This window comes from Drosophila melanogaster, chromosome 2R, assembly GCF_000001215.4.
Source record: "Drosophila melanogaster chromosome 2R".
Lineage (NCBI taxonomy): Eukaryota > Metazoa > Arthropoda > Insecta > Diptera > Drosophilidae > Drosophila > Drosophila melanogaster.
In genome coordinates this window covers 8,888,167-8,910,895 of record NT_033778.4, presented here as the reverse complement: position 1 = coordinate 8,910,895, position 22,729 = coordinate 8,888,167, and the positions used below count along the sequence as shown (strand labels likewise).

Genomic DNA, 22,729 nt, shown 5'->3' with positions numbered 1-22,729 from the left:
GACTGTGTTTGGAAAAAAATGCTAATTTATTTTCTCGCGGCGCAACAACAAGGGAATTGCATTTAAGCTTAAATTACGGGTAGACTGTCTAATCCATGGATACGTCAGAGTCTGTGTCTGCGTCGGCGTTACCATCGTCGGTCGCCAGGTCGTCGTCGGCCACCAGCTCGTCTTCCAATGGGCTCTTCGGACTGCCTGGCTGATCCTCCTCCAGATCGCTCCAGTTCGTTTCTGCTTCGGGATCGGGCTCATCTGCAAGCAAGCGAATTAAGACTCGAGCCTTGTGCGAATAAAACCACTTGATAACTTACCTGGATCTTCGTCCAGGATCAGGGCTTTGTTATCGTTGAGATGATTGTCCGCGTTGCGTTTCATCTGGTTAATTATCAGGTTGACTCGCCCGGTTATTCTAAAAATAAAGAAGGCATTGAAAAGGTGTTATAACAATATTGCCAATATAACAATAATAGGAGTACACGCATTACTAAATTTTGTCGTGGCCAGATTTCGAAAATGGATCTTTTGTGCAATGATGGCGCTAGCTGTATGGACTACTTCTCCAGCCCCCACAACAAGAAACCCCCGAGTCCAGGCAGTGGCGTGCCAGCATTGGGACCAGGCGGTGCCCTACCCATTGCCATAATACCCAGCATATCCAGCTTAGTCAACCAGTGCAACAAGCCGGCCTGCGATGACGCTGATATGCAGTGCATCATCGACCTGATCGAAGGCACACTCTGCGAAGCGGTGGCCATTATTGAGTCAGACCCGCGTGGTCTTTTTATCTACAACTTTCCGAAAAAGCAAAAGATGTCCTCCATCAGCCTGATCTCTTCAGTGTTCACCGACACCATTGTGGCCAACGGAGAGGATGATCCCTCGATCACGAATCATTACACGGGTGGCCTTGGCATTTCGGCGGACTCCGTATCCAGTGGCTTGGCGCGCAAGATGCTGACCATCGGGGACTTTGAATACTCCAATGCCATTGCCGACATTAGGGATTTTGTCAGTCGCTGGGAACTTTCGCCGGACACGAAGTGTGTGGTGATCAGCAATCCGATTCGACACGAGGTGGCCAAAAAGGGAACCATTCTCTTTGTGGATGCCCATTTCTCTCGGCCAACACCCCGTTGTCCGAATCCTCTGGCCGTCGCCAAGGTGCGTTTCATCATTTCCTTGTCGAAGATTCTATTGAAGCATTATCCCGTGATGATCACCTACCGCTTCGAGGGTTACAACACGCTCTACTACGGCCTGGGCGAACGATGCCTCAACTCGTTCACTTTTCAGCGATTCTACATCGACACCATTCTGCACACCAAGCTGACCTTCTTCGCTGCGATCTCGGAGTGTCGCCACGGCACCATTGAAAAGCCCAAGAATAATATCAAGCCGAAAAATTCAAAGAAATCGGGATCTTGAACTTGATTTCCCTATTAAAACCTTTGTTTTGTGTCTTTCAATTCCCCAATTTTACTTACTGCAAAGCTTCCGATAGACAGTGCATGCGCTGCTCCGCCACGCCGAGGCAAACGGCTAGTTTTTCGCGCAAAGCCTCCTTGTCCTCGGACATCAAGACACTAGTGTGGGTGGAGGTCAGTGCGTGCAGCCAACGCAGGGCGGAGCGGACACTGTAAAAGAACGTATTTAGAAAAAGACTCAATAGGGCTCTACGGAAAACACTCACCTCGCGTGCTTTCCTTGCAGCAGGATGGAAAGTTCGTTGACCAGGGGATTGACATAATCGAGCGGTAGCCGATCCAAGGTCAACTGTATCGTCTCTGGATCCTGAGTGCTCAGAACGGCTTGTATCATCCTTAAAAAACGAACTTCTATTAAAACATCTATTGCCATTGTTCGAAAATCCCTTACGCCTGATCCTTGCTGTGTAATGCCTGCATTAGCAGCTGCGTTTTGCTCTGCGTCAACAACTTGCCGCCACTCAGTTTGGTTCCTTGAATTTTAAGATGTTCTAGTCGGGCTTCCATGGGCACTTCGTTTTGCACTTTCTTCTGCGAGATGGGCAGGGCGCTGTTGTACTCCACATTTTTTTGGTTTACAATGGGCTTCTGGACCTTGGTGGCGGCCTGGTAGCCCGGCTGCTCCTTTCCCTTCTTTTTCGCATAGAGCTTTTTGGGATCGGCGCGCACAATAACGTTTAGTTTCTCGCCATAGTTGGGCGTAAAACGTTCAAACTGCAGCTGTTGGCGACTTCCGTAGCCAAAGAGGATTTCGTGGGAGCGATTTGAGTCTGTCACAAAGTGGGCCGCCACGGCTAGAAGTGGTTCCACTGTTTCGGCGCCATCGGAAACGATCTGCAGCGAAACCTTGGGCTTCACAAACTTCTCTGCGGATAAACTGTGAAACATAGTACTTCAGTACGAGTGACAAAACGTGTATTCACATGACCCACCTGTTCACATTCAACAGGTAAATGTGTATGATGCCATTGCGGGTAACACTGGCCACACGTAGCTGACCATCGTCGCGCACTTCGCTGGTTAGACAGTAGGCCAAGTCCTCCATGAGGAGCGTGCAGGCGGAGGCTTTGTTCTTGCCCTTCTTGTCGATCTTCCAGAAGCAGATTACGCGCTCCATCTTCGCGGTGGTCAAAACGAATTCAGTGCCATCTGTGCTCGCCACGCTGCTGATTGTGTTTATTTCGCCCGAGTGGCCGGTGAACGTTTCCACCAGCTCCTTTGTCTTGATATCGTACACCTTCAGCTGTCGGTAGCCAATGGCCAAGGTGCCACTTTTCTGAAGGTAGACTATATTTTGGGGCTTCTCGGGTCCCACTTGCCATTCGGCGATGGAGCGCTCGTCCGTCAAGGACCAAACAACAACCCTACAATCGGCACCCACAGTGTATAGGTGGCCAGCGTTGTCATTTGTAATTGAGGTCACTGGTCCATCATGGCTGTCGCCACTGAGCGTTCGAGAAATCTGCAAGGATTGCTTGTGGTTTATTCGCCTTCAAGGCTCTTTGTCCGACTCACCTTTCCCTCGGCTAATGAGTATATAACCACTGAGCCCTTGTACGTTCCCAGAGCAATGTGAAGCTGATCACCGGCTGCATCCTGTGCCTGGAGGCTCTTCCGCGACTTCTTGGGCCGGGAACCGGCCACCAAAACCCACGTGAGAGCTGTGCACGACCCGGATAACTGTAGATTGGGCGTAAACTCCTGATACAGCGTGTTCGTCTCTGTGTTCCATATCCGCAGAACTCCCGACTCGTCCACCGAGGCAAATAGTTGGCCACCATTGGGCGAAAATCCCAACACGTGCTTCTTGCCCAGCGACATCGTTTTTTATGTTTTGAATTAGAGATGGGCGCTAAGGCTAGTGTTTACATCGGCTCACACTCGTCGCACTTAATGCAATCTATCACGCAAATGTCACGCACGACTCACGATTGAATTGCATTTACCGACGTTTCCTATACCCTTGAAAGATTTATCAAATTATATGCAAACAAAATTCATCGAGTGAACAATATAATAAACCAATGGGAATGTGAATTTTTTAAATAAACTTTTCAGTTTTTAAATTAAATAATAAAATATTTTACTCTAATTGTTTTAAAATTTCCTCAAAACTTAAAATGAGTAAATTCTTTTGCAACTGTAAATATTACTTATTTGGAGTAACTTATATACATTATCCTGGATTATTTAAGTAAATGCGTTCAAAGACCAAGAAATAAACTCGATTTACAGGATTCTTTGGGGCGTAAACTCCACTGCTGAACTATATTGTTAATTGCATGCTATTCATCATAAACCATTGAGAATCGTTACCTTATTGAAAAAGATCAATTCAAATGTAAAATAAAAATAAAATAGCGCCAGTCACCGTTTACGATAATCGATAGGCAAGTGCCATCGCTATCCCATCCAGAATGTTCGCGGCCACTTTGAGGTTATAACTATAGCTGGAATTTACCGACTGACTCCGTGTGAAATTGAAATCTGTGTTAAAAAATGGCTTTATCCGTTCCCAAGGCTCCCGGTGTGTCGCAGATGCTGAAGGATGGCGCCCGGGTAAGTGCAACAAGGAGGAATAACTCTGCGAGGAGTCCGCCGGGCATCGGTTTCATTGAGATTCGGCTTAAAAGAAAACATGCCGTCTTGCGGAGGCGCGTGATTAGTCATCCTCATGGAACGGGGCTCGACATATGAAAGAAAAATGACTAATTTAATGGCTTTACTTGTGTCCTCAGATGTACAGTGGGCTGGAGGAGGCGGTGTTCCGCAACATCAGCGCCTGCAAGGAGTTTGCACAGACCATGCGCTCTGCCTATGGGCCAAATGGCATGAACAAGATGATCATCAATCACATCGAGAAGCAGTTCGTGACCAGCGATGCCGGCACCATCATGCGGGAGCTGGATGTTGAGCATCCAGCCGCCAAGTTGATCGTCATGGCCAGCCAGATGCAGGATGCCGAGGTGGGCGATGGTACAAACTTCGTGGTGGTGCTGGCCGGAGCTCTGTTGGAGTCCGCTGAGGAGCTGCTGCGTCTAGGAATCACCACTGCCGAGATCTCCGACGGCTATGAAAAGGCCTTGGAGAAGGCTCTGGAGATTCTGCCCAATCTGGTGAGCCACAAGATCGAGGACTATCGCAATGTGGAGAAGGTCAAGGAGGTACTCCGCACATCGATCATGTCGAAGCAGTACGGCCAGGAGGACTTCCTCAACGATTTGGTGAGCAAGGCCTGCGTCTCCATCTTGCCGGATGAGGGCACCTTCAACGTGGACAACATTCGCATCTGTAAGATCTTGGGCAGCGGACTGACCAAGTCTGAGGTGGTTCGCGGCATGGTCTTCAAGCGCTTCGTAGAAGGCGATGTGACCTATGCAGAGAAGGCCAAGATCGTGATTTTCTCCTGCCCCGTCGATATTATCCAAACTGAGACCAAGGGCACAGTGCTGATCAAGTCGGCCGACGAGCTATTGAGCTTTTCCTCCGGCGAAGAGAGCCTGTTGGAGAGCCAGATCAAGGCTATCGCCGACGCAGGTGTCAAGGTGGTTGTGGCCGGCGGCAAGGTTGGCGACATGGCTCTGCACTTCCTTAACAAATACGGTCTGATGGCCGTGCGTCTCAACTCTAAGTTCGACCTGCGTCGCCTGAGCCGATCCGTAAACGCCACTGTCCTGCCGCGCATCACCACGCCCAGTCAGGAGGAGTTGGGCTACTGCGACAAAGTTTGCATCGAGGAACTGGGAGACACCACAATTGTGGCCTTCAGGTGGGATTTTCAATGGAATTAGCGAGAGAAAATACCATTATAATTTCTTATTGAATCATTGCAGGAACGAGGGCAAGGACTCGCGCATTGCCACCGTGGTGATCCGTGGAGCTACCGACAACTTCATGGATGACATTGAGCGTGCCCTGGATGACGCTATTAACAACTTCAAGTGCCTGACCCGGGATGGCCGCTATCTGCCCGGAGCTGGCGCCACCGAGATCGAGTTGGCCACCCAGCTGTCCGCCTATGCTGATACTCTGCCTGGTCTGGACCAGTACGCCGTGCGCAAGTTCGCTAATGCGCTGGAAGTTTTCCCCAAGGCTCTGGCCGAGAACTCCGGCATCAATGGCACGGAAATCGTCAACCAGTTGTATTTGGCCCACAACAACGAGGCCGGAAAGACAATCGGCTTCGACATTGAGGCCGAGAAGGCCAGCACCATCGACACAACGAAGGCAAAGCTCTTCGATCTGTACCAGTCCAAGTTCTGGGGTCTCAAGTACGCTGTTGGCGCGGCCGCAACCATCTTGAAGGTGGACCAGATCATCATGGCCAAGCGCGCCGGAGGTCCCAAGGTGCGACAGGCTGCCGGCAGCGATGACGAGAGTTAAGCGGCTCCTCTGTGATTCGTACTCCCTACTATAACTAGTTTCTCCCGCTCCCACAAAGAGTGCATTGTATTTTCATAAACGAGTCCCATGGAAATTATAAATTTCATTAACCACTCTCACACTCACCCACATACACAGCCATGCACACAGTTTCTTGTATTAATAAACTTAACTTACGAAAACTGAACTGAAACGCGTGATCCTTCGGGGGCCTTTGAAATAAAACAACGTGGTTTTCGCACCGAACCCGGTGCCACCGCTAGATAACGAATCTAAGTAAGTTATCGCTTTTTATTTTTGAAATTTAAGCAAACGATTATTCATTTTGTTGAGTACAATATTTCAAATGCTTATTCGCAGATACATTTCAATAATATTTGTGAGGACTCGTCCCCGTTTGCATCGCAAAAGAGTTGTATTAATTTTCGAATAAAATACGATCTCGTTGTCGCTTTTCATTTGAAGTGAAAGGTGTTAAAGTGTATTCGATGACCATGATTGATTTTGAGTACGTGTGCATCTAATGCCCTTCCTTTCCAAATGCGATTTACCCTCTATGGATAAGTTATAGAAAATGACACATCTGAGGACGAAACCAAACCATCCGTGCTCCATTGGGTGGTTCGGCTGTCCTCGGGCTAATAACATTCAGGGATAACTAAAAAGTTTGGATGCAAAGTGTCCGTTGGATCGAAAACTGTTGAATGCGGAATGTTTAAGCAGAAACTGGGAGGACTCCCGTAACCGACTGCAGTTTCGATTGATAGGGCGGCTCCCATGAAAGCCTTTCGCAATGGCGGCTTTGGACCACATTTTGCTGTTTGCTCACGACAGCAAACTGGAGCTCAAAACCTTTTATATAGGTTTCCGAATAGAAAATGCCGTCTCCAAAAACGTGTGATTCTTGGTACTAAGTAAACGTTGTCTGAATTTTGCTACGTTAGGAACTAAAATCACCGCCAATTCAAAAACTCTTGTTAAATGCAATTTTGGAAGAACCGATCAAATAAACTATACCTTCCTCATTCCCATCCACACTGAGCTGGCGACTTGGACAGTTCGTCTCAGCGGGACGAGAATCGTAAGTTCGGGATGCAATATGTGTGTATGTACGACTTGGTGGGTGTATGCTGATATCATACGCGTGCTCTCCCTACAGGATAATCATTGCGTCTATCATTCCAATACCGAACAAAGGTGCCCTATGCCATGTTAGTTTGTACAAAAATAACTTGCTTGTGTGGTTACTTTTCTCTCATGCCAATAACACTTTAATTAATTGCGCTCAACACGTTTACATATATGATTAGAATGGATGCGTTTGAGGAGGAAGAATCACACATTCTTCTCGGCATTTTCGCCAAACTAGAGAAACGGACAGTTTTCGAGTTTCTGAGGACATCTGTGTGTTGGTTGTGTTGTTACGGGAATGAAATAAGTTATTGGTCTTGCGAAACTTTTTGCTATCATTCAATTGGATATCGGCTTGCTACGCCGTAGTGAATTAAAATGAAGAAACTATGCTAAGAGACAAATATTGATTACATTTTGAAGTTATTTGGTATTATATATGCTCTTGTCGCTTATTGCAACGTTCGTTATATACTTTGACTAAGAAAAACTGGATAATAAACGCACTAAATATTGCGATAAGTTCAACTAGCTGGTTGTTGTGGGTAGCATTTCTGCTTCGTGTTAAAGCTTTTAAGTAATTCAATAAGATATTTTCGTACATTTGTTGTTTGTGGTGTCGTTCCACCCGCTGGTGGTTAATAAGCTTCAAAATACTTATATTTTCAATACAACTTTTCCTTCTTACACTCGCCTCGTTCGTTATCTTCTCAATTTTCAACAAATACAACAGATATTTCTCGAAATAAGAAGGCAAAATATAACATATGTATTTCCGTTTCGACTGAGTTTGCGTTTATTGATAAATTTGTATGTCGGATTAAGTTGATAGTTTTGTATATATAGAATTTCGGGTTAGGTAGAGTAGTAGGTGCTATAGTCAGCGCATTAATTGTCGTTATAGTTGGGATATTCGTGTACATTAACTGCGTTACTCATCGGAAAGGAAACAACTCTGATATCTTTGGAACAAATGCTTCGATTTAGATTTAGATATAGATTTAGGTTTGACATTGAGTTTGTGTTTCTGGTTTCGGACATTACTTGTTAACGTGGCTGGTACACATTGATATATCGATTCAAATATATATATATATTCCTCGCAATTGGAATTAGAATTGGAATTCAAACTTCTTGTAATGATATTGCTTATGACAATCGTAGCTTTTGTGGCTTCTGCACAACTATATATTGTTCCAGGTGGCGTTGATACTGGTACTGGGGTAGTACTCCACACACGTTTGCGTCCTAATCCATCTTGCTAAACTAAAAATAAGCTAAACGTCCGCCGGCGATCGCTGACTCCTCGGCAACGGCGGACCATCCTCACCGCCTCCTTAGAGAACGGTGCAGGACGACTTCTCGCGGAAGGGATTCACCTTCTGGCTGGTGAACCCGGTGAGCAGGTAGTCCTCCTGCTCGTGCTCCGTGATGTACTTCATCATCTTAGCGCATGACTCCGAGATCGTCTGGCGGTCGATGGCAGCCTCGCGACGCAGCTGCTCCACCACGACGCGCTGCTGCTGCAGGGATGATGACATTACGTCCATGATGGCTGTCTCGGATAGGCCTATGGTTGAAAAGGTTCTCAGTGTTACGGATACTGGGAAATGCAATTACGGGATAGTGGATTTGGGGTGGTGTGCTTGGTTGCTAGTGCTTGTGTGGCTTCGCCGAAGGGCTTGGTCTTTGATCTTTGGCTTTGGCTTATCTTATCGTATGATTCTGGGAATACTGGTTTGGATGGATCTTAATGGCTGGCTGGAAATAACAAGTTGGTTATATGTAGTTTAGATATCTCATTCTTTGTACAGGCTTCCCCATACGGGCACAACATCGAACAGGCGACACAAAGCTATAACATATGTGTACATTTTCGCGATTCTAGACAGAGATAGTTGGTAGATTGGTGTAGTTTAGTCAGTGTTTAGTACTAGGCGGGAAGTTAGGATAGCTAGATAGTGAGTCACACTACGCATTAACATATGTGTTATTTTGTGGCACATGTAAAGAACCGAACGCAGGCATTGGTTTCATCGATCGCATTGCTGATTAACTTTCCAGCCGAACTGGAAGCCTTGACGCGAACAAGTGCAAGGTTATTAACTGACCCCAAGTGGGCGTGGTGGTGGGCGGTGGGCGCTACTTGTGCCAGCACATGGAGAACCCGAGTTGTGTGCAAAAAACACTGCTCAACTCGTTGGGAACACCGAAAATTAGTTTTTTATGCAGAAATAGTGAAGGAGAACACACACACAAACACACGAAGGCGTACTGCGCCGTGTGGTTAGCAGAGGGATTATAGTGGAAAAGTGAAGTTTTCGACGGATGCACACACAACACATAACTATATTTGCACACTATTTGTTAATTACCAGCTCCGGCTTATATGTTTTTTTTTTTTTTAAATCTCGAACTCTACGGGCTAAAATCGAGCAAAGTTGACGAATAAAAGTGGATACACACCCAAACTAGTGATGTGCCGCGCGGCGATAGTTCGGGTGCGTGAGCGCACCCGCATACCATCGCTAATATTCGCGCAGAAAAACATACAATACGTATCAGTTTTTAGTTCCATGCGCTCTGCAAAATGATGGCCAAGGACAAGGGTCTGGCTGTGGCCGGAACGGCGGCCCCCTTACCGGCCGCCCTCGACCACGAGTGGTCCGCCGAGGAAGAGCTGCAGCTGTTCCATGCAATGGAAGGCCTGCGCCCGGTGGGCATCAACAAGCACTTCTACATGTCCTGCATTGTCCAGCGTCTGTCCAAGTCGCTGAACCGTGAAATGCCCAGCGAGCTGATCTGGCGCCACCTGGGCACCATGTACAAGCTGAAGGAACTGGACGATCTGGAGTCGCTGCCCTTTCCCAACGAGGAGCGCGAGTTCAGCCTGCCGGAGCAGGATTACGGAACGCTACAGACCAAAAAGACGGTGGAAGTGCATGCCAACGAGGAGGCTGCAGAGGCACAGTCGGCCCCTCCAACAGCAGAGACCAATGGCAAAGGTAGTTCGTTAGTTATCATCAGGATTCATTCACTTGTAATGTTGTTTTACAGCTCCACCTGCAACCAAAACGCCGGTACCGACGAATTCCACCAAGGACGGCGACAAAAAGCCCGTCGCCAAGCCCCAGGAGCAGCTGCCCAAGCGTCCGGCCAAGCGCACACGCGGCTCCATGTCCAACGAGTCCATCAGCCCCTCCACTACGCCGCCGCCGGTGCAGAGCAACAAGCGCCGTCGCATATAGGTGACCCCCGCCCGAAACTGACGATTGTTGATCCGTTTTAGCTCATTAGTTTTACTGTACTCTAATAAAAGGATTTATTCTTCGAAATCGTTGTCCTCCTCGTTGGAGCCGTTCCCGTTCTCCTGCGCCAGAACCTCGGTGGCCTGCATGTTTTCCAGGAGCGATTTGAGAAGGCGTCGGTTGAGATGGTCGGTCTGCGTCAGTTCCCGGACTGCCTGGGGCGGAGCATTCTCGTCTGCCGGTGCAGGGCTGTTCTCAGCTGGAGTCGGAGTCTCTGCCATGGCTTTGATGTGCTCCAAAACAGGCATTTTTCCCCCGAGAAATTTCAGCTTTTGCTATGACACACAGTCCGCTGGGTGACTCGTGCACTTGGAAACTTGGCTAAGTGTAGGGTACACTCGATAAAGTATCGATAAGTTGGCGTTTTACGTCAGCCCTAGTTCCACCCCTAAGTCGATCGACTTCCAATTGGACAGATTCTCCCGCTCGAATTTAATTTAATCGGCAAATATAAACAAATACGCTCCAAATGTTTGTTCCCGAAACGGAGGATATGCTGCCCAGACTAGCGCCCAGGCCGAGTGCAGCAGTGCCCATGGGCCACACCAATGAGATTATAGGGCCCACCGTGCCGGAGGTATCCATATTGTTTGGCCAGCCGCCGCAGGATCCGCAGATGCAGCCGCAGCAGCCAAATCATGCACATCAGGAGTCATCCCCTCGTGCTGCACCCACCTTCGCGTCCTGGAAGAAGCAAATGCTGCCCAGGGTCAACTTTTCGCCCATTTTGGCCACAGAACTGGGTCCTCGCACCGCTCCCAGCAGCAATAGTCCGTGCTCCTCGAAGGAATACCAAGTAATGCCCCGGGATCGCAACTATGCAAGCGATGCGCAGCAGACTACCAATCATATGAACTGCAATGCTGGTGGCTATAATGCCGAGCCCAAGCAACAGGCATATCAATCTAGGCGCTTGTCCAGCTCCTCCAACGCAGATGTCCTCACCATCTGTGCTGGCACACAGACCGATCCCTTCAACCCATCTCCTCCGCGAAAATCACTGCCCCAGGTTGTCTATTCCGACATCGACGTCAGCAACTTGGCCAATAAGAGTGATCTGGCGGCTCTGGTATCCCTTGTGGAGTCCGTGCGCCATGAGCAGCAACAGCTTCGGAATCTCTGCGAGATGATTTTGGAGCAACAGCAGCGAGCGAAACCCGAAGCCATTTCAAAAGCCAGCAGTACCACTGGCACCCAGTGCGATATTCTGACCACCAATCAAGGTGCGTACGTTGAATCTGTATGAAAAGAATCCAATAAAACATCCTTCCTAGCAGGTAGACGCTTGTCTCCCATTATGCAGGATTACATAGCAGAGGAGGAGGAACCATTGCCGCCGCCACAAGCACGAGTGATTCCTCAGTTTCCGTCTCCTCGACCACATCCGCCGATCGCCCAATCTACGGGCTACCGGGCCAATACGCCTCAGGCGAAGCGGATCCCTCAACTGGCCAAGCCCAACACCGAGAAGAGCATGGTGATGAACGAGCTGGCGCTGAAATACTTGCGCCAGCCAGTGGATGAGTTGATGAAGGATATGCGCCTGGGGGCGTCGCCGAAGTCCCCTAATCCAGAGCCACTGCGTCCGATCGACAACATAGGCCACGCGCAGAGTCCAAACGACATATCCAATGCTTCGTACAAGTATCTCAAAAAATACCGTCTGCTGCCCGAGGAGCAACTGGAGCCGGTGTGTCCACAATCTCCCATGGCGGCGACCGCCCCTTCGCCACATATTCAACTGGACTTGGAGAATATCAGGAACCAGCCGAAGCTGTTGTGAAAGCATGTACAATGTTCGTTTTGTTATTTATGCATATGTCTATTTGCGATTTAAGTGGAAATATATTTCAATACACGGAATAACGTTGACAATCTTCTGGTGATCCCAGCCTAAACTAACGTAGAGAACCACTCTTTGTATACAAAACATTTTGTGTTTGACATCGATATCTGAAGACACAATAAGAATATACGTTTAGTGAACTTGGCTGCGATCCGGCGACGGGGCTCTAACGCAGAACCAACTGTAGCTCGGATGCGGATTGCAGTAGGACCTTCAGTCCCTGCATAAAGCCCGCGCACTGCGCAAAGTCCGTTCCGAAGGCGATTTGCGTGTGGATTTCCATAGCATTGGCATAGTCGGATATTTGAATGTACTGAACTATTTGATTCAGATATTGCACCGTGGTGGGAGTGAGCTGGAATTAAAGTAAATGCCATTTGAGAATTGCAATTGAATCGCGATCTAAGGCAGCAGCTCTCACCTTTCCATCTCTCAGGCAGTCGTAGAGATTTTCGAGCCTCTTGACAACATCGACAAACTTTCGTTTTGTGCGCTTAAAATGTAAGAAAATTTATAAACAAAAGTAAGTTATTCCTTTTGTCTATATGGATCATTTATTAATAGACTTACCGGATCATTGGTTGCGCCCAGGCAGCGGTTCTTCAGCTCCTCCAGCACAGTCTGCAAGTAGATGTACTCCTCGGGGAGTGGTGGCTTCTCCTTGGGCGGCGCCGGTTGGCGCTGTTGCTGGATGGGCGCTGGCTGCTCGGTATAGCCAATGGTTTGCTGTTGTCCCTGCCAGTTTGGCTGCTGAATCCCAGGGGCTGGCTGCTGAGGCTGGAGATATGATTGCTGATGCTGCTGCTGCTGCTGGGGATTGTTGTTGAAGGCAGCCGGGTTGTAGTACGTATTGGGCACTCCTCCAAGTGGTGCTGCGTGCTGGAGAAAATAAATACATTTTTGATCTACTTCCTGACCAATAATCCGCTTTTAAATCCCACCTGATATTGAGAGGGGTCCACATAACCGTTCTGGTTCTGATTCGGGTCGACTGGGAACAGGGGATGGAAGATAGCAGCACTTGGCTCAACCACCGGCTTCGGCTTAGGCTGTTAGAGAAAGAAGCAAACAATTAGGATAAAGCCTATGACATTTCGTATACCAAGTACTTACCGCTCGCGAAGATTTCAGTGCAGGAGGATCGTTCCAGCCAGGTGGTGGTGTGGGATTGCGTTGCACATTCTGGATGACTGGTGGCACAGCCGGCGGTGGCATTGTCTCGATGGGATTCACACCGGGCACGAACTGATTCTGCTGAGCTGGCATGAGTGGCGAAGGGTTGTAAGGTTGGGCAGCCGCAATAGGATTCGTGTTGAACGCGTTGCTGTTGTACGTTGGCACGCTAGCTGGCTGGGGTGCGGGCCCAGGCACTCCTCCGCCGCCAAATGGAACCGCTGATGGAACGGGGGCCGGCACTGGATTGTATGGCATTCCGTAGGAACTGGTTGGAGCTGCTACAGATGGGTCCAAAACGTATTTGGAGCGGCCAGAAAGACCCGATCCGCCGGAGGATGATGCGCCGCCTGCTGGCGGCGGACCACCTGAAGAGCTGGCATTGCTGAGTGGGCGCGGTGGTTGGGCCAGGGGCTCTGGTTTCACAGGCTGCGGATTGAATATCTGCGGCGGAGCCTGAGGCTGCTGGGCTCCTGGGTAGCTTGTTTGTAGTGGAGGCACTTGCGCTGGCCAGCTGGGCTGTGCATACTGATTGGGCGGCTGGCCGTAGGGCATGGGAGCCGAAGGCTGTGGCTGCGAGAACGATCCACGACCACGAGTCGGTTGGTAGCCGTGTGGCGCAGCAGCGACTGCTGCCTGTGGCTGGGTGTAGTCCAGGTTGACAGCGTTATTTATCCGGTCTCGTAGGCTCTGCAGAACATCGCTTTCGCTGGCGGCAGCTCCTCCGCCCAAGGTGGTAATGTACTGCAGGGCTGCAGTCAGAGCACCCTGGGACGCAAGAAGACCGCCGTACTCAGTCAGAAAGCCGGCAAAGCGACCAGCCAAGTCCACGGATATGCCTTGCTGCTCCAACGACTTGCACATCAGCATCACCATCTCAGCCAAGTCCTGCAGCTCTGTGGTGTTGGGCTTGTAGCCGGGGTTCTGCTGCTCCAGCCGCTTTAACTGGTACCACGCGGTGACCAGTTTGTCGATGCTGCCGGCGCAAATGTAGCAGAGCATGGCGTTGCGCGTAAACTCGGCGCTTGAGGCGCACTCACTTAAGAGGCGATCGCCTAGTCGCTCGCAGATGTCCACCACCTTGCGCTCGCTGTGCTTGAGCGCGGCCACCAGGGCCTCCTTCCACGAGTCCACAGTGCATCTGTTGACGAAGTCCAACCAGTCGCGCGATACCAAAGCGGAGATAACGTGCGATAGCTCGTTCTTCTGCTGCAGCAGGTAGCGCGTTTGCGTGCGGTTCAGAGTCTCAATGCCAGCCGTTGAGGCGATAATCAGGGCTTCAGGAATGCGCTGTGCTTCCAGACAGAGCTCCACGGCAGCGTCCACATTGCCAGTGAGTATTGCCTCGGCAATCAGGCTATCCGAGTCTGTAAAGTGTAGAAAACCGATCATTTAACAAGTGCTTACTAGCTGGCAAAGTTAGAACTATTTTGCGCAAAAGAAAAGCTTTTAGGTTATTAATGTTTAGATAAAAAGTTACCAAACTAAGTGAGCACTATACAACATGTATTACTTACGGTCTCCGCTGGGAACCTTGAATTGCGGCCTCGGAGGAGTGGCAAAGTCGTTGTGATTTTGTGAGTCGATTGCATTGCCATCAAACTTGTTATCTTGCGTCTGCTGGGTAAGAAATAACATTTGTATAAGAATACACCTCAAATGGTTCCCAGAAAAAGCTGCTTTGAGTTTGTTGGCCTCGATTAAGAGCCTGGCATGTAAGCTCTTACCGAATTATCGGTGCTATAGTTAGTACTCTGATCACACTCGACCTCAGAAGAGTCGCTCTACGGCAATGGCATAGCATGAGTTATGTTATCGGATAGAAATATACAGAGCAAGATGAGCATACGTGGAAGATCGAAAGTGTGCGCAATGCTGCTTGTTTTTCTTTTTCGACTGATAAGACAATGTCTAATGAGCACTTACATGGGTCAGTGTCGAGATGCGGGTCGTCAGAGTATCCACATCCGAATGCGAGTTGCCATCCGTTTCCTTGATAAACTTGTTGAACTTGCTATCGATGTCGTCTTTGTTGTAGCCTTAAAAGTAAGACAAAATCTTAGCTTAAGTAGCCGCGTACGCAAAGAGAGATCCTACCCAAAAGGTTCAGCATTTCCTCCTTGGGATTAAGCTCGAAGTTCGCCTTAATAAAGTACCAGATGTAGCGGCCATGCTGATCCGGTGTCTCGTCTGCTCGCTGCCGACAGTAATCCGAATAATTGGCATCGACCAGAGAGCGTTCCAGGGCATTAGCCCGGTCCACAAGGGCGGATTCGGTGGTTAGCTGTTGGACCTTGACCGTTTTCGAGGTTCCATTGAAACTGACCAACTTGCCACCGAACTAAAAACGAAGAAATTGATTTTTAAATAGGTTTATAAACTTGTTTACGCCAGCTAACTAACTCCAAAGGCAACGCCACAGGGCCGCTTCATCCATTTGGGAGCGTGCGCCAGGTCATGGTAAACCACTTGCGTGGCCTGCTGCGGAATTGGCTCCTGGGCAAACTGATCCATGCCCGGAAACGAGTCGGCAATCTTGTTGGCGGTTTGCACAAGGTGGTGAGTGCCTCCATGTAGAGAGTAAATGGAAACTGCTCCCTCCAAGCTGGCGCTAGCTATCAGAGCTGGATTACGTGGGCAAAACTGCACATCGGAGTACCACGAGGCAGTGGTGGCAACCTCAGATAGGATTTCTCCCTCTGGAATCTTGGTATTGGGGTTCCAGCAATAGATGCGGTTGTCTTTGCCACACGAAACCATTAGATCGTTGTCCTGCAGGCACCACGACATTCCCAGCACTCCGCGCTCATGAATCTGGTATGTTTTGGCTGGAGCCGTGGCATATCGCAGATCCCACAGCTGCACCACTGGCGCCTGGTCGTCCTCGGAAGCCAGCCACACCTGCGTCGCCGCCTCCGGATGCCACTCAATAGCGTGCCACCTCACTCGCGACTGCGAGTCGGAGAGCTTGATGATCTGCTGACTCTTACGCAGATCCCAAATCACGCAGCGTGTGCTGAACACGGAGGCTAGAATGTGCTGCACCTGCCTGTTCCATGCTACGTTCTTTACGTCCTCCAGTGGTTGTGTCTTGGTGCCGGGACTCATGCTTGTTTCCGGGTTGTTGAGGTCCCAGATTAGGATTTCCGATTCGGAGGCGCATGAGGCCAGCAGGTTGTTCTGGAAGGGATTGAAGTCCAACCCGCTAACGGCGCCTGTGTGCTTGTCCTGGCGCTTCAGAAGCGGCTCCTCCTTGCCTGCAAGCAGCTTGTCGGCTGAGTATATGTTGATCTGCCCCGCCTCGCAGCCGCCCACAATCAGGCCACTGGGGTGTGGTCCCACTGGGGACCAGATGAGTTTTTGGAACCTGCGGGAGGAAAAGCCGGTTATGTGAACGACTTGATGCACAAATTGAAAGCCATAACTCACTTGTACTGGCTGGAAACGCTGGCCCTCAGCTCCAGATCGTATGTGGCATCGCTGAAGTTCGGTGAGTACAACTCCAGAGTGGAATTGGCATTGGAATCGAATTGTTGGGCGGCGGTGCCGGCGGCCAAGAGAATCTGCTGCTGCTGCGCCGGCGACCAGGCGATGTTCACCGTCTTTTGCAGTTCCTTGATCTTCATCTTGCAATGTCCCTTCGTGCTGCTCGTGTAAATAAAGCGAAAAAACACAAATATTATGGGAGGTACAAGTTCAGAACGAAATTGTGTCACGTCCAATTGGAGTAAGCCCCGTCATCACTTTTCCCATTGGCTTCCCCATTGCAGATGTGGCCCAGTAGTGCCCGCCGGCCTTTAAGTATCTTTAATTATGCTAATTGCGCAACTTACACACAATTGTGAATGCAATTTGTACTCGCTTGCGCTGCAACGAGACTTTTTGATCTTGAATTTAACTGGAATCGTTAATATTTTTAAGAACCGTAGGAACGGCCAGTGTGACCGTGCTCTGAGCCAACGTAATATACCACAGGGCACGCACTGAAATACCAAATGCGTGCGACCAGAATATACTGCGAGTTTAACGGTATGCAATTTAAATATTCCGTTTCAATGTGCAATTTTAAAAATAGTTTTTATCAGTATACATTATTAAAAATGATAGTCGAAATTATTTAAAGATTTATTTTCCATCGCATTTTATATTCGTAAACTAGCTTCAGCACTTTTAATATTAATATTTATTATGAACTCATTTTAAATTCCAGATCACTTTGCATTTATTTTTTGACTGGAACTGGACTCGAATGTAGATCTCTTTATTATAGGTATCTTTCATAAATATAAGCTATGTTTATTTAATACGCATGGTATGCATCCACTCATTTGGCAGACGATATGGCCGCCACACGCTGCTCCACCTTGGCCACCTTGCTGTTGATAGTCTCCAGATTCTGGGCGAAAGTCTCCTGTACGGAATGCAGCAGCTCCTTGTTGTTCACCAAGCTAGTGGTGATGGTTCCCTGCTTCTGCTCAATCTCTGCGATGATCTTGGCGAAATTGTTTGCTGCAGAGCAAGTTGATTAGTTACAGAAACAAGCACAATGCTAAAATGCTAAATAGAATTGCTTACCATATTTATGGAGGGCCTCGAGGGCTTGCATGCGTTCGATGACGTGCGGCAGTATTTCCACCACTGGCTCCGTGCGCTTCGCGATGTCGTATAGTTCCGTAATCTTCTGATCTCGTTTGGCGTCCTGGGCACTGCCGCTGGACTTTTCGGCGATAGCATCCATCTTGCCGGCCAGCGAGGTCAGGCGCTGCTCGATGGTGTCCAGTTTATCAGGCTGTATCAGGGCCGCCTTGGTGCTTAGATGACGCACTGCCTCTAGTACATTGGTGGTGTTGGTGGCGGCGGTAAGGCGGCTCAACTTGTCCGGCTGAGCGCCCAGCACCTTCTCCAGCTGCGAGATTCGCTGCTCTAGACTGGCTACGCGGGCCGTGGCCGCCAGATCGGTGCCAGGCGTGGGTATGGCTGTGAGAACGCCGGACTGCTTGAACTCCTCCACCTGGCTAATGAGTGCTTTCACCTGCTTACTTCCAGGCGTCTGCTCCTTGCCCAGCACTTGCTCCAGCTTCAGCGACTCCAGCACCTTTCGGGCCGTGCTGATAACCGTGGCCACCGCATCGTACGACTGCTTCTCCTCGTCGGCTACCTTGCGGTCCACCTGCAAGGCGGCCACCTCGTTCAGAAGCTCGTTCATCTCGATCTGCAGGCGCTGGCACTTCTGCACCGGCGTCTCCTTCTCGCCCTGGCCAACCAGCTCGTAGTCGCTGGAGCCGCGCGTATCGTAACCCCGGCACATGCGTCGTCCAATGCGATCCGTGAAGTCCACACTCCCCTCGACCGTTGCTCCGCTGAAGCGCTTGTGAGCGACGCTCGGCGAGATGTGCAGTCGCTCGATGGCTTCGTTCTCCGGCTCCTCTTCGTAGTAGTCGGATGTATCGAGCTCCGGGTCATCTGGAGTTTCGTACACGTCCGGCTGGTCATAAGCCTAAAAACATAAAGTACATATATGTATAAATGGGCAAAAACGAAAGCTTAAACGTCACTGCCATGGTGCGGAGTTCCGACTTACTATTCCCGGTAGGTTCTGGAACTTGGGATCGGCCATTATTGTGGGCACGTCGACGGCGGTGTTTGGAATCCTTTGGCAACGAAATAATTATAAACCTTCAAAAATCCTTTTTTACAACAATCAATTCGATCTGATGTCATAAAAAAAGTTACCGTGCGCGGTTACCAAACAAATGCCAAAGTGCAGTTGTCATTGGAGTATTTATAAACAGAGGTATCTAAAAAGTCATTTAAAAAAGACAGTTATTACTTGTAACGGCTAATAAGCTAAGAGTAAATAGTATTGCAAAATATATCATCGATATAAATAAATTGTACTTGCACATTGTACTTTGTTAACTGGATTCATAGATGCAAACATTTATAAAAATAAATTAAAGCTTTTTGTGCTAATTTAAACCTATTTTGATTTTAGGAAAAACGATATACATTTAAAATCATTCATAAGCAATAGGTAAATAATTCCATGATCGACTTCCAATTGGTAAATCAATGAAGGTACACTTTTCTTCTGGTATTTTATAGACCAGTGAGGATAGAAAAAAGGCACGGTCCTACTGTACCTAGCACAGGTACTAAGTTAGTCAACACTGTAGTTTTCGTGTAGTTTGCGGGCGAAGCGAGTGGGCGGTGGGAGCTGCTAGTTGGTTGTACTAATCTTAATATTTTGCATCCGAAAACAATAGAGTAATGTCTGGCTTAGAGTACGGGTTGCATAGATACGATGATCTGCCGCTGGAGGTGAGCATATAATGTGAACGGACTGCCGCGGTCCCGTGACCAATCCATCATTTCGAGCGTATCTATATCTGCATATTCATATACCTGTTAGGGCAGTCAGCTGATTTTGTTTTTTTCTGTTCCGCCCCCAGATTGTTTTGAAGATTTTCAGCTATCTCGGCTACTCGGACTTACAAGCGGCAGGATCCACCTGCCAGCGATGGCATGCGGCGCTGGATCAGGCGGAATTTAACCAGCGCACGCGAGTCTGCTTCTCCAAGGTGGTGCTATCGGATCAATTGAGTCCTGGAGTGGATCTGATGCGCTGCGAGCGGCGTTTCCAGCACTTCCTGTTCGAGGACGTGACACTGGGACAAGTAAAGGAATTGATGCGCTTCATGGGCAGGACCGCTCAGTCCCTGGCTCTGGACAATGTGGATTTGAATGACAAACAGTTCTACGGCATGCTGGGCGTGCTGCCCCATCTCCACTCGCTGTCGCTGAAGCGCTGTCTGCCGCTGTTCATGTCCGGCTCTTTCCTGGACTCTTACAACAACTCCTGTCCTGACCTAAACGACCTGGCAAGCAATCTGGCCGGCATCAAGGAGCTGACGCTGTGCGAGAACCAATACCTCACGGATGCCATTCTTATGCGTCTCACATCGTTCATGCCCAGTCTGGAAGCGATTAACATGTCCGGCTGTCACATAGCCTTTCACAATGCTATTCATCGCAGATTTTACCCTGCCACCAGCTCCTCGGATCACGTTTTGCCCAGCGAGTCTGTGCTCACGTTCAAGTTCATCCTCACCATTCTGAACCTGCAGCGACGTACGTTGCGCGTGTTGAACTTTAGCCACACCCTAATTGGCCAGGCTTTGTTGGCCCTTTGCGACCTCAATCTCCAACTGCAGCGCCTCTATTTGGCCGGATGCAGACAGCTTAACTGCACCACAATCCTGAACTTTCTAGCCACACAGCCCCAGTTGTGTGCCCTCGATTTGTCGGCCACAATGTGTGTTAACGATGAAAATCTGGCCGCCTTGGTACAAACTAATCCGCAGCTGGAGCACTTGAAGGTGAACGGCTGCCTGAGCATTACAAATGCTGGTGCCATCCACTTGGCCAAGCTAAAGTGTCTCAAAAGTCTGGACATCTCAAACTGCGATAACTTGACAAGCAGCGGCATCATAGAAGGCATCGCTAGCGAGGAGAATCCGGTAATACAGGAGCTGAACGTTTCATACCTTCAGATCTGCGAGGAATGCATCAAGGCAATTGCCAGTAACCTACGATGTCTGCGATCACTGCACTTGAATCACTGCGTCAATGGAGCCACCGATGAGGCTATCCAGTCGGTCATCGGCCAGCTGCGATGGCTGCGCGAGCTCTCTTTAGAGCACTGCAGTGGGGTAAGACTGAAAGTCGCGATAAATATAAGTTCTGCCTTGTAATTTGGTTTTATTTAAATATAGTTAACCGATGCAGCCCTCACAGGTATAAACATATCCAAGCTGGAAATGAGTCGTAAGCAGTCGGGTTCGCAGGTGTCGTCGATGGACAACTTCTACCCGCCGTACTCGAACACGCTGGCGGAACGAGACAGCCTGGCGGGTTCCCTGCAGTCCATTAAGATATCGCTCAGGAGCAAGGCCGAGGATGAGATTGTTCGGGATGCCCGGCGAAAGCAAGCCATGCTGGCCGCCTACGAAATGAACCTGATACGAGAGGATGATTTCGAGGGTCACAACATTCAGCAGTTGCGGGGATTGCGATCGCTAAACTTGCGTGGCTGCAATAAGATCAGTGATGTATCCCTGAAATATGGGCTGAAGCACATCGAGCTGAGGCGGCTAATGCTCTCGAATTGCCAGCAGATTTCCCTGCTGGGCATGGAGGCGATGGCCAGCAGTTGCCCATCGATTGAGGAGCTCGACCTATCTGACTGCTACAACATTACGGACAAGACCATCCAGGTGGTAACGTCTAAGTTGCCCCGCCTGAAGGCTCTGCACATCAGCGGTTGCAGCCAGCTGACGGAGCACACGCTGGACGCCATTATCACCAACTGCAGCTGCCTGCAAACGCTGTCAATCTATCGATGTCGGAGTATGTACACAGACTTGGAGGAGCGACTATCCGGCGTGAAGACGTTGCGCAACCTGAACATGGACAATCTGACGAGCATCGACAACGCCGAGTTTTTCCGCCTGAAAAAGCGACTCGATTACTGATACTTTGCCGCCATCTTCATTGTCTTGATGTTGTACTACTTTCAGCTGTACAACTTCCGCTAGTCAATCGCCCCAGCCGTCGGAACAACCCCCCACATATATTTATTTTTATCTATCGGCCCCCAGCAGCTGGGCTATAGTTGTGAAAGCTTTAGTCAAATATACATACATATACATATATATGCAGACATATATGTATTTGCATATATGTGCACTTAAATTTACACTAACCGCGCACGTTAGATTAGCAAAATTACAAGTCTCGATTGTAATGCAATTAAATTTTCGTACGTAACGTTTGTCCGCATTCAACTGTGATTTTTTGTAAGGTACGAATCGTATGATAAGTGTACACGATTGTAAATTATGTGATCGGTTGCCAAAATTAAAGTTGTTTGTTTGATTGTTGAGTATTTAACTTGATTTGATTCGTTAGTAGTTATTAAATAGTTGAAAATTTGTTAATTCAGTTTAGGAGAAAAACCCAAAAATGAAGTTTTTGAAAACACATTGTGGTTATAATTACAACAAGTCACTGTCACTTCTTATAAGCTTTATACGATTAAATCGTTAACTGAACTCAACTGACTTAAGTGGTTAATGTATTTGTAAATAAAGATCAAAAATTAAAATAATTACTGAGTAACTTAATGAGTGTCTAGTAAATCGTACAGTTAGTTAAATTTATATTTGAAGAACAATATGCGAGGTATAAACTAAATACATGTTAATCAAATGACTGTTTTTACATTATGGAAAGGTATTCCGAAAATTTACAAGCTTTTGCTCTATTCTTGTAAATAATTCGACTAACCAGCCTTGATATTTGAGATGACAAGTCTTAATGTTCGAAAGTAATTAAATATTTAC

General features: G+C 48.6%; 10 protein-coding genes and 1 non-coding gene across 18 annotated transcripts; 6 read left to right on the top strand and 5 right to left on the bottom strand.

Moving 5' to 3' along the window:
• Positions 1 to 10: 10 nt before the first annotated feature.
• Positions 11 to 3,378, bottom strand: CG30349 (uncharacterized protein). Its single transcript, NM_136577.2, has 7 exons — positions 3,000 to 3,378; positions 2,417 to 2,946; positions 1,876 to 2,361; positions 1,691 to 1,819; positions 1,485 to 1,634; positions 312 to 409; positions 11 to 252 (listed from the first exon to the last, which is right to left on the bottom strand). The coding sequence occupies exons 1-7, from the start codon at positions 3,303 to 3,305 to the stop codon at positions 89 to 91; spliced, it is 1,863 nt and encodes a 620-aa protein (NP_610421.1). The 5' UTR covers positions 3,306 to 3,378; the 3' UTR covers positions 11 to 88.
• On the top strand, positions 547 to 1,464 carry CG8252 (uncharacterized protein; the record flags this gene model as incomplete). The annotated part of the gene is made up of 1 exon (NM_136576.3): positions 547 to 1,464. The coding sequence occupies one exon, from the start codon at positions 547 to 549 to the stop codon at positions 1,423 to 1,425; it is 879 nt and encodes a 292-aa protein (NP_610420.1). The 3' UTR covers positions 1,426 to 1,464.
• A 527-nt stretch (positions 3,379 to 3,905) lies between the features above and the next one.
• CCT8 (Chaperonin containing TCP1 subunit 8) lies at positions 3,906 to 6,052 on the top strand. Its single transcript, NM_136574.3, has 3 exons — positions 3,906 to 4,043; positions 4,223 to 5,253; positions 5,318 to 6,052. The coding sequence occupies exons 1-3, from the start codon at positions 3,984 to 3,986 to the stop codon at positions 5,865 to 5,867; spliced, it is 1,641 nt and encodes a 546-aa protein (NP_610418.1). The 5' UTR covers positions 3,906 to 3,983; the 3' UTR covers positions 5,868 to 6,052.
• A 52-nt stretch (positions 6,053 to 6,104) lies between these two features.
• Ggamma1 (G protein gamma subunit 1) lies at positions 6,105 to 9,492 on the bottom strand. 3 transcript variants are annotated; one of them, NM_165631.2, is made up of 2 exons: positions 9,374 to 9,463; positions 6,105 to 8,568 (listed from the first exon to the last, which is right to left on the bottom strand). In NM_165631.2, the coding sequence occupies exon 2, from the start codon at positions 8,546 to 8,548 to the stop codon at positions 8,336 to 8,338; it is 213 nt and encodes a 70-aa protein (NP_724718.1). In that variant the 5' UTR covers positions 8,549 to 8,568; positions 9,374 to 9,463; the 3' UTR covers positions 6,105 to 8,335. The 3 variants fall into 3 exon arrangements, with proteins under 3 accessions (NP_724718.1, NP_523662.1, NP_724719.1); NM_078938.3 differs by lacking the exon at positions 9,374 to 9,463 and adding an exon at positions 9,465 to 9,492 and having other exon boundaries at positions 7,766 to 8,568; NM_165632.2 differs by having other exon boundaries at positions 7,766 to 8,759.
• A 28-nt stretch (positions 9,493 to 9,520) lies between these two features.
• On the top strand, positions 9,521 to 10,330 carry MrgBP (MRG/MORF4L binding protein). The gene is made up of 2 exons (NM_136573.4): positions 9,521 to 10,003; positions 10,056 to 10,330. Exons 1-2 carry the CDS (start codon positions 9,589 to 9,591, stop codon positions 10,244 to 10,246), a joined length of 606 nt encoding a protein of 201 aa, NP_610417.1. The 5' UTR covers positions 9,521 to 9,588; the 3' UTR covers positions 10,247 to 10,330.
• CG13751 (uncharacterized protein) lies at positions 10,279 to 10,655 on the bottom strand. Its single transcript, NM_136572.3, has one exon. It carries the CDS (start codon positions 10,552 to 10,554, stop codon positions 10,321 to 10,323), a length of 234 nt encoding a protein of 77 aa, NP_610416.1. The 5' UTR covers positions 10,555 to 10,655; the 3' UTR covers positions 10,279 to 10,320.
• Positions 10,656 to 10,684: 29 nt separating this feature from the next.
• Positions 10,685 to 12,167, top strand: ana2 (anastral spindle 2). Of its 2 annotated transcripts, none has more exons than NM_001299287.1 (2): positions 10,685 to 11,529; positions 11,584 to 12,167. In NM_001299287.1, exons 1-2 carry the CDS (start codon positions 10,776 to 10,778, stop codon positions 12,087 to 12,089), a joined length of 1,260 nt encoding a protein of 419 aa, NP_001286216.1. In that variant the 5' UTR covers positions 10,685 to 10,775; the 3' UTR covers positions 12,090 to 12,167. The 2 variants fall into 2 exon arrangements, with proteins under 2 accessions (NP_001286216.1, NP_610415.1); NM_136571.3 differs by having other exon boundaries at positions 11,581 to 12,167.
• Positions 12,098 to 17,283, bottom strand: Sec31 (Secretory 31). 4 transcript variants are annotated; one of them, NM_001299286.1, is made up of 12 exons: positions 17,159 to 17,283; positions 16,755 to 16,970; positions 15,729 to 16,692; positions 15,423 to 15,666; positions 15,252 to 15,364; positions 15,053 to 15,109; positions 14,843 to 14,945; positions 13,266 to 14,692; positions 13,094 to 13,201; positions 12,723 to 13,031; positions 12,574 to 12,645; positions 12,098 to 12,507 (listed from the first exon to the last, which is right to left on the bottom strand). In NM_001299286.1, exons 2-12 carry the CDS (start codon positions 16,949 to 16,951, stop codon positions 12,319 to 12,321), a joined length of 3,783 nt encoding a protein of 1,260 aa, NP_001286215.1. In that variant the 5' UTR covers positions 16,952 to 16,970; positions 17,159 to 17,283; the 3' UTR covers positions 12,098 to 12,318. The 4 variants fall into 4 exon arrangements, with proteins under 4 accessions (NP_001286215.1, NP_001286214.1, NP_724716.1 ...); NM_001299285.1 differs by having other exon boundaries at positions 14,843 to 14,942; NM_165630.3 differs by lacking the exon at positions 15,053 to 15,109.
• asRNA:CR45202 (antisense RNA:CR45202) lies at positions 12,621 to 13,076 on the top strand. Its single transcript, NR_124476.1, has 2 exons — positions 12,621 to 12,675; positions 12,744 to 13,076.
• A 273-nt stretch (positions 17,284 to 17,556) lies between the features above and the next one.
• On the bottom strand, positions 17,557 to 19,064 carry DCTN2-p50 (Dynactin 2, p50 subunit). Its single transcript, NM_079951.3, has 3 exons — positions 18,907 to 19,064; positions 17,901 to 18,822; positions 17,557 to 17,834 (listed from the first exon to the last, which is right to left on the bottom strand). The coding sequence occupies exons 1-3, from the start codon at positions 18,940 to 18,942 to the stop codon at positions 17,650 to 17,652; spliced, it is 1,143 nt and encodes a 380-aa protein (NP_524690.1). The 5' UTR covers positions 18,943 to 19,064; the 3' UTR covers positions 17,557 to 17,649.
• Positions 19,065 to 19,494: 430 nt separating this feature from the next.
• CG8272 (uncharacterized protein) lies at positions 19,495 to 22,492 on the top strand. 2 transcript variants are annotated; one of them, NM_136569.4, is made up of 3 exons: positions 19,495 to 19,646; positions 19,778 to 21,037; positions 21,101 to 22,492. In NM_136569.4, exons 1-3 carry the CDS (start codon positions 19,596 to 19,598, stop codon positions 21,857 to 21,859), a joined length of 2,070 nt encoding a protein of 689 aa, NP_610413.1. In that variant the 5' UTR covers positions 19,495 to 19,595; the 3' UTR covers positions 21,860 to 22,492. Both variants share the same exon structure in this region, with proteins under 2 accessions (NP_610413.1, NP_001260812.1).
• The last annotated feature ends 237 nt before the right edge of the window (positions 22,493 to 22,729 follow it).

What these genes read in the sequence shown, in the direction of transcription:
- Sec31 (NM_001299286.1), bottom strand. Translation starts at nt 16,951, where the DNA reads ATGAAGATCAAGGAACTGCAAAAGACGGTGAACATCGCCTGGTCGCCG. An exon ending in ACTATAGCACCGATAATTCG is followed by an intron (nt 14,946 to 15,052) that starts GTAAGAGCTTAC and finishes TTTCTTACCCAG; the next exon opens with CAGACGCAAGATAACAAGTT. An exon ending in TGGACCCCTCTCAATATCAG is followed by an intron (nt 13,032 to 13,093) that starts GTGGGATTTAAA and finishes TATTTTCTCCAG; the next exon opens with CACGCAGCACCACTTGGAGG.
- CG13751 (NM_136572.3), bottom strand. Translation starts at nt 10,554, where the DNA reads ATGCCTGTTTTGGAGCACATCAAAGCCATGGCAGAGACTCCGACTCCA.
- ana2 (NM_136571.3), top strand. Translation starts at nt 10,776, where the DNA reads ATGTTTGTTCCCGAAACGGAGGATATGCTGCCCAGACTAGCGCCCAGG. An exon ending in TATTCTGACCACCAATCAAG is followed by an intron (nt 11,530 to 11,580) that starts GTGCGTACGTTG and finishes CATCCTTCCTAG; the next exon opens with CAGGTAGACGCTTGTCTCCC.
- MrgBP (NM_136573.4), top strand. Translation starts at nt 9,589, where the DNA reads ATGATGGCCAAGGACAAGGGTCTGGCTGTGGCCGGAACGGCGGCCCCC. An exon ending in AGCAGAGACCAATGGCAAAG is followed by an intron (nt 10,004 to 10,055) that starts GTAGTTCGTTAG and finishes GTTGTTTTACAG; the next exon opens with CTCCACCTGCAACCAAAACG.
- DCTN2-p50 (NM_079951.3), bottom strand. Translation starts at nt 18,942, where the DNA reads ATGGCCGATCCCAAGTTCCAGAACCTACCGGGAATA. An exon ending in TCCAGAACCTACCGGGAATA is followed by an intron (nt 18,823 to 18,906) that starts GTAAGTCGGAAC and finishes TTATGTTTTTAG; the next exon opens with GCTTATGACCAGCCGGACGT. An exon ending in CGAGGCCCTCCATAAATATG is followed by an intron (nt 17,835 to 17,900) that starts GTAAGCAATTCT and finishes CTTGCTCTGCAG; the next exon opens with CAAACAATTTCGCCAAGATC.
- Ggamma1 (NM_078938.3), bottom strand. Translation starts at nt 8,548, where the DNA reads ATGGACGTAATGTCATCATCCCTGCAGCAGCAGCGCGTCGTGGTGGAG.
- CG8272 (NM_136569.4), top strand. Translation starts at nt 19,596, where the DNA reads ATGTCTGGCTTAGAGTACGGGTTGCATAGATACGATGATCTGCCGCTG. An exon ending in ACGATGATCTGCCGCTGGAG is followed by an intron (nt 19,647 to 19,777) that starts GTGAGCATATAA and finishes TTCCGCCCCCAG; the next exon opens with ATTGTTTTGAAGATTTTCAG. An exon ending in CTTTAGAGCACTGCAGTGGG is followed by an intron (nt 21,038 to 21,100) that starts GTAAGACTGAAA and finishes ATTTAAATATAG; the next exon opens with TTAACCGATGCAGCCCTCAC.
- CCT8 (NM_136574.3), top strand. Translation starts at nt 3,984, where the DNA reads ATGGCTTTATCCGTTCCCAAGGCTCCCGGTGTGTCGCAGATGCTGAAG. An exon ending in TGCTGAAGGATGGCGCCCGG is followed by an intron (nt 4,044 to 4,222) that starts GTAAGTGCAACA and finishes TTGTGTCCTCAG; the next exon opens with ATGTACAGTGGGCTGGAGGA. An exon ending in ACCACAATTGTGGCCTTCAG is followed by an intron (nt 5,254 to 5,317) that starts GTGGGATTTTCA and finishes GAATCATTGCAG; the next exon opens with GAACGAGGGCAAGGACTCGC.
- CG30349 (NM_136577.2), bottom strand. Translation starts at nt 3,305, where the DNA reads ATGTCGCTGGGCAAGAAGCACGTGTTGGGATTTTCGCCCAATGGTGGC. An exon ending in TACCTGTTGAATGTGAACAG is followed by an intron (nt 2,362 to 2,416) that starts GTGGGTCATGTG and finishes TATGTTTCACAG; the next exon opens with TTTATCCGCAGAGAAGTTTG. An exon ending in GATCCTGGACGAAGATCCAG is followed by an intron (nt 253 to 311) that starts GTAAGTTATCAA and finishes GCTTGCTTGCAG; the next exon opens with ATGAGCCCGATCCCGAAGCA.